At 45.2% G+C, this 5804-nt stretch overlaps 1 protein-coding gene and 1 long non-coding RNA gene across 3 annotated transcripts in view; one reads left to right on the top strand and one right to left on the bottom strand.

Moving 5' to 3' along the window:
* The first annotated feature begins 28 nt into the window (after nt 1-28).
* LOC311587509 overlaps nt 29-5804 on the top strand; it is a 32332-nt gene continuing 26556 nt past the window's right edge. The window contains exon 1 of the long non-coding RNA XR_014775889.1: nt 29-115. This is a non-coding gene — a long non-coding RNA (uncharacterized lncRNA). The remainder of the gene's footprint in view (nt 116-5804) is intronic.
* LOC311587507 (solute carrier family 22 member 4) overlaps nt 3159-5804 on the bottom strand; it is a 44020-nt gene continuing 41374 nt past the window's right edge. For both annotated transcript variants that reach the window (XM_084764391.1, XM_084764392.1), the window contains exons 9-10: nt 4825-4960; nt 3159-3696 (exon numbers count right to left, since the gene is read on the bottom strand). In XM_084764391.1, coding sequence (XP_084620517.1) covers nt 3621-3696; nt 4825-4960 — 212 coding nt within the window. In that variant the 3' untranslated portion in view covers nt 3159-3620. The remainder of the gene's footprint in view (nt 3697-4824; nt 4961-5804) is intronic.

Here is a 5804-nt window from a genome sequence, read left to right as displayed (position 1 = left end):
TGGGCGCGGGGGGCGGGGCACAGCGTGCCAGTGCGCATGCGTGTAGCGCAGCAGTCGCCCGACTAAGAGAAGTGCGAGAAAAGCCTCCCTGAGAGTTTTTCACACGGACAAACTTGTGAGTTCCTCCCGCCGCCTCAGACCCTGCCATTGACGATACATCGGGCATGGGGCCATGATGGACTCTGGTTCTGGCCTAGGCTCTGAGGCGCAGTGTGGGGCGGGCAGGGCAGGAAGCCAGAGTGACCCGCAGTGGGCGCTGGACCTGCGGGCGCCTGAGGCGGACCAGGTCCGGACTCAGAACCGGCTGGTGCGGAAACGGGGTGAAGCTTCAGAATTGGGTGGGCGGTGAGGGAGGTTTGGAGTCCCTTGACCACTGTCCCCCACTGTCCCTGAGGTGAAGTCCCTTTTCTTGTCAAGCCCGCTGGGGGTGGAGGGATGGGACTGGGACCCCGACGGGTCCTCTCAGGCCACACCCTCTAGCAGGTTCCCAGGGTGTCTTTGGCGAAGTGGTGACCAAGCTGAGTGTTCACTGGAGAAAAGTTTAAAATTTTAAGTGTCAAATAGCCCTCTCCACTTTTTGTTGTGGGTTAGAAAGGCATTGTATCTCGCCGAAAATCTGTTCCTTCAGAGGACCCGAGTTCGATTCCCAGCACGCATCGGTGGCTTACACCCTTCTCTAACTCCAGTTCCAGAAGAACCTTTCTGGCCTCCTGGGCACCAGGCACATATTTAGTGCACAGACATACATGAAGGCAAAAATGCCAATCACATAAAATAAAATCATAATAATCATTTTGAAAATTAAGACAGATTTTGAGACCGTGGTCATGAGGCCCTGGGCAATGAATTTTAATTCTCAGGCTCTGTTCTGTTCTTTATGTTATTAAGAAATCATTCTGTTCTTCATTAAATTGATTTAAGCAAATTAAAATTTTAGCTTCAAGATTAAGGATCTTATTTTAGGATTAAACCTTCAGATGAGTTATTTTTACAGTTAACTCAGTAGCTGACTGGTAAAAATATGAAACAAAGGAAAAAAAACCCTGCTGTGCTTGGTGTCAGAGGCCTTTAATCCTAGCACTAGGAAGACAGAGGCAGGTGGATCTCTGTGAATTTGAGATCAACCTGATCTACACAGTCAGTTCCAGGCCAGCCAGGGCTACACAACCTCACAATGAAACCCTTTATTTTGTACAAATAACATATCTATCTATCTATCTATCTGGTATAAAAAAAAAAAAACAGCAACTGTGTCTAAAAGTAATATTGTCAAATAAAATGAGAAGTTACATTTGTATATATACACACACACATATATATGTATATATATACATATATATATATGTATATATACTTAGAGAGAGAGAGAGAGAGAAGAGGGGAGGTCCCACTATATTTCCCTACAATTTTTCCCACAGATGACCACCTGCCCCATCCTCTCCAGTAGCAGGGACAAAAGTGTGTACAAAAGGAATACATTATAATTAAAATTGTCTTGGTAGCCCTTGTATTAGTAACTTTTCCTGTTGCAGAGACAAAAGCAGCTGAAGGGAGAAAGGTCGGTTTGGGCTCATGGATGGAGGGTAGAGTCGGTCGCTCTGGGAAGGCATGACAGAGGAGTATGAGGCTGCTTGCCATATTTTATCCTCAGCCAGGAAGCTGGGATGATAAAAATACTGCGGCTCAGCTTGCTTTCACCTCTTTACTTAGTCCTGGACCCCAGGCCACGGCACTGATGCTGCGCACTATTAGGGTCTCTCTTCCCACTTTGCTCTATCTAGAAGCTTCCTTACCAGTGTGCCTGGAGGTCTCTCCCCTCGGGATTCTAGGTCCTGTCAAGTTGACAACTTACCCGGCACAGCCATGTTAATGCAATTTCCAGACTTAGTAAATAAAAACTGGTTAGTTTCAAATTTTGGATAAAGGACAATTTATCCTCTGTGGGGATATGTGAAACAGGTGTAAGTGGTGTCCTGCATTCTACCTGACAAGGCTGCGTGTTAGAGGCTTTTAGAGCTGGGTTGTGGCTCAGGGGGAGAGTGTCTGCCTTACATGCACCGGGCCCTGGATTTGGTGCCAGCACTGCAAGAAGAACTTCTCTTTTAAAAGCATAAAATAAGTTGTAGCAATGTGTTTAACCCAGTACCTCTGGGATTCTGTCGTTCTACTATAAAACTGGCACGGAACGCATTGAGATGCATTTGATTCCGACTCAAACCCATCAGTCCCCATTTCTCATACTAAGTCTTAGGACTTCAGTGTGTGTTCCACAGGACGGACATTCCAGAAGAATCTAGAGAGAACTGCACATTTAAATACTTAGCAGCCACTTCCGGTTAGTAGCTACCACATTGGATGGCTTTATTTTAAAGCTTTAAAAATGTGAGTTGTTCACTAGGGAGTCAGAGGCAGGCAGATCGCTGTGAGTTCAAAGCCAGCCTGGTCTACAAAGCGAGTCCAGGACAGCTGAGGCTACACAGAGAAACCCTGACTCAACCCCCACCCCTGAAAATGTGGGTTGTTTACACAGAGAAACCCTGTCTTGAAAAACAAAAACAAAATATGGGGATTAATACTAATAATTTGAACATTACATGATGTTCCTATTTTATGAAAATGCATTTCAGTGATTTTTGTTGTTTCCTCCTGTGGTGTGTGTGTGTGTTTAAGGATTTAACCCAAGGTGTGCTGGTTTGCTGTTAAAACAAACAAGGCAATAGTTATGGTGCAATAGTTATGGTTGTATTTAGGTTTCGCTGTCACATCCTCATGCCCCGTCATCACTTGGCAAACTGAGCCATCTCCCCAGATCTGGAAAGACTTCTTTGTCTGCTGGCATTATGATCATGTGACATAATGTGGGTGAGACACAGTGTTGAGCAGAGTCTGCAGGCCATTGGTGGACTATCAGCACATCTTGATATGACTCCCAGCCTGTGTAGCTCCGGTGGCAAGTACCCATCAGGGACTCAGGACCTGCAGGCCAAGTGATCCTTTGGCTACAGCCCCATATGAGTTCAGTTCAAAAGCTACTCGCATTTTAAATGTGTTGGATCACCTCTACACGCACATGCACACACACACACACACACCACACACACACACACACACACACACACACACACACACACGCACGCACACAGGTAGTTACCACCTAATAGTTGTGATAATACAATGAATTTTATTTGGATGGCATTTATATGTTTGAAAATGTTAATCTTTATATGGATTTTGCCAGTCCTTGACTAACACATTTAAAAAAAAAAAGTCTTACAAACAACAGTTAGTGGTCAAGGCTGTTTAAAAAAAATGTTTGTTCTTAAAAACAAGAAGCTCATCTGGAAGAGTGGCCCAGAGTTTATGAGAGAGGATGTATTTCTCCACAAGTCCAGTGTAACACTCCTTGTTTCTCTTAGTCCCTTTCAGCAGAAAAGGCTTTGGTTTTATGTTGTTCTGTTGAGACAGGGTTGCTGGTAGCCCAGGCTGCTCTTACACGCCTGAGGTAGCCAAGGATGCTCCTGTCCCCTCCTCTAGAGTGCTGGGATTACAGGGGTGCTCCATCACAGCCTGCTCACTTCACACATCTGGTTGTCAGTTTGCCAAGTGCCGTGGACACCTTATCAGAACGCTGTCACTAGAACCTTGGGGTTTTCTTCTCTGTCCGTTGCGCCTGTTGATTTTTTCCCACATGTGAACCTGAAAACAGAACAAGCACTGAAGAAAATTAAACGGTTAGGACTCCACTCCTAAAACTCTAAACTAACACCAGGAAACATTTCCCCACTCAACCGATGGAAACCATGTGAACTCTAATGAAGGCCTCAGGATGATGCTGTGGAGCTACGTACTTCTTGACTAAACCCAAAGCGGGGAATCTAAGCTCTTCAGTTTCCCTGAAGAATGGGTAGAGGGTAGCAGGAAGTTCATGGCGATATGAGTGGAGAGTGAAGAATTGTAATGATTAGATAAACTTTAAAAATAAGAATTTTTTTAGCCAGGTGTGTTGGCATACGCCTTTAATCCCAGCACTCGGGAGGCAAAGGCAGGTGGATTGCTGTGTGTTCGAGGTCAGCCTGATCTACAAAGTGAATCCAGGACAGCCAAGGCTACACAGAGAAACCCTGTCTTGAAAAACAAAACAAAAAACAAAAGAATTGTTTTTCTTGCATGTTGGGTGTCTTCCTCCATTGTTCTTCACCTTATTTTTTTTTAATTCTTTTTTTCTTTTGTTTTTTTTTTCCTTGATCTTAATTTTTGAGGCAATGTCTCCCTCTGTTTTGACCAGATTGGCTGGCCAGCAAGTCCCCAGGATCAGCCCTGCCACTACTTTTCTGGTCCTGTAACTACAGATGTAAGGCTGGTTCTAGAATTTGTCTTGATGTTTTTGGAAGGATTCAACTTTTTTATTTATTCAAAAATATGTAGCTGAAAATTCTAACAGCTTTCTCTTCACTGAATTCGCCCACTGGATGATTGGCCCTTGAGAGGGTTCATTATATCACTCAGGATGGCCTTGAACTCCTGTACTCAGATGACTCCCTACCTTTCCCTGCCTTGTAGCTTGGACTACGGGTATGTGTCCCGCTCTTCCCAGTGCATTTTTAAGTTGCTAGGTGACATTCTGACTTCTCTTATTTTCTTGGGGCTAAGCCCGAATCCCTGTCCTTCACCAGCGCCACTCTAACCAGCCTTGCTCAGCACTACTCTCAGCTGTGCCCCTCCGCTGATCCCCTTGTCACTTTTCCTCTCAGAGCCACGTTAGCTATTCTGCCACGTTTATTCTTCTCGTTGTCCTTACTTTCTTCCAGTCACTTGGCTACTTACCCTCTCACTTTCTGCATCTGCTCCAAGTTCTCTGGTAGAGTCACCCCCAAACTTTCAGGGAAAAAAAGCGTGACAATTCCAATCAGGACAGTCAGGCTGCCCATGACGATGTAGGGCAGGAGTCTGTTATAAGCGCCTGGGAAGCACCGAACACAAGAACATCAGTTAGATACATGTGAGCATGTTCCTGGGAGCCAGAGTTAAGCAAATCATTTTTTTTTTCAGAAGAAGGAAAGTCAGAAAAACACCTCAGGTTATTCTGAAGGGATGCCACAGCCTGCTTCCTACAACTCTTCACCCCCCTGGTAGCACACTGTTAGGGGCTAAGCTGTGTGAACTGCACATGTCATGTTTCTTGGCTATAAGTCTTCACTGTCGAAACTCCACTATCTTAAGGTGGAGGTCACTAGGGATGGGTGGTGAGTGGACCTAGCTAGGTAGCAGAAGATGACTTTGAACATCTGATTATACAAAAACTAAACATGTCTGCCTTGCAAAAAGTCATAAAGTAAAATGTAAGTGATTACCTGGAAAAATATGTATAAAATGTATAGAGAAGGCTGACTTTCTTGTACTATAAAGAACTCATATACACCCCAAAGAAAACTTGAGCCTAGCCACTGAACCCCTGGGGAAGACTCAACAGCACCCCTGAGCCCCATTTGGCCTTACACTGTGTCTGCCCTGCTCTCACAGCCCTTCCCAAGTCAGGTTCCACCAGAAACAAGGAATCCTAATGCATGTCCACTAGTTAGAACCCTGCTGTTCCCATCACTTTGCCTGCTTCCTGCTCACACTGACGAGGCTATCCACAGAAGAATTCAGGCCTGGAGAGATGAGGTGGTTCAGTGGGGAAGAGCACTGGTGGCTGTTGCCAAAGGTACGACACCCACATGGTGGCTCATACCTTCTAGAAACTCCAGTTTCTGGAGATCAGATGCTCTCTTCTGACCTCCCTGGACACCAGGTACAGAAATGCT

Source organism: Acomys minous (genome assembly GCF_964271855.1).
Source record: "Acomys minous genome assembly, chromosome: 16".
Classification (NCBI taxonomy): Eukaryota; Metazoa; Chordata; class Mammalia; order Rodentia; family Muridae; genus Acomys; species Acomys minous.
Note: the sequence above shows the minus strand (reverse complement) of the source record. Positions and strands in the feature narration are given on the sequence as shown.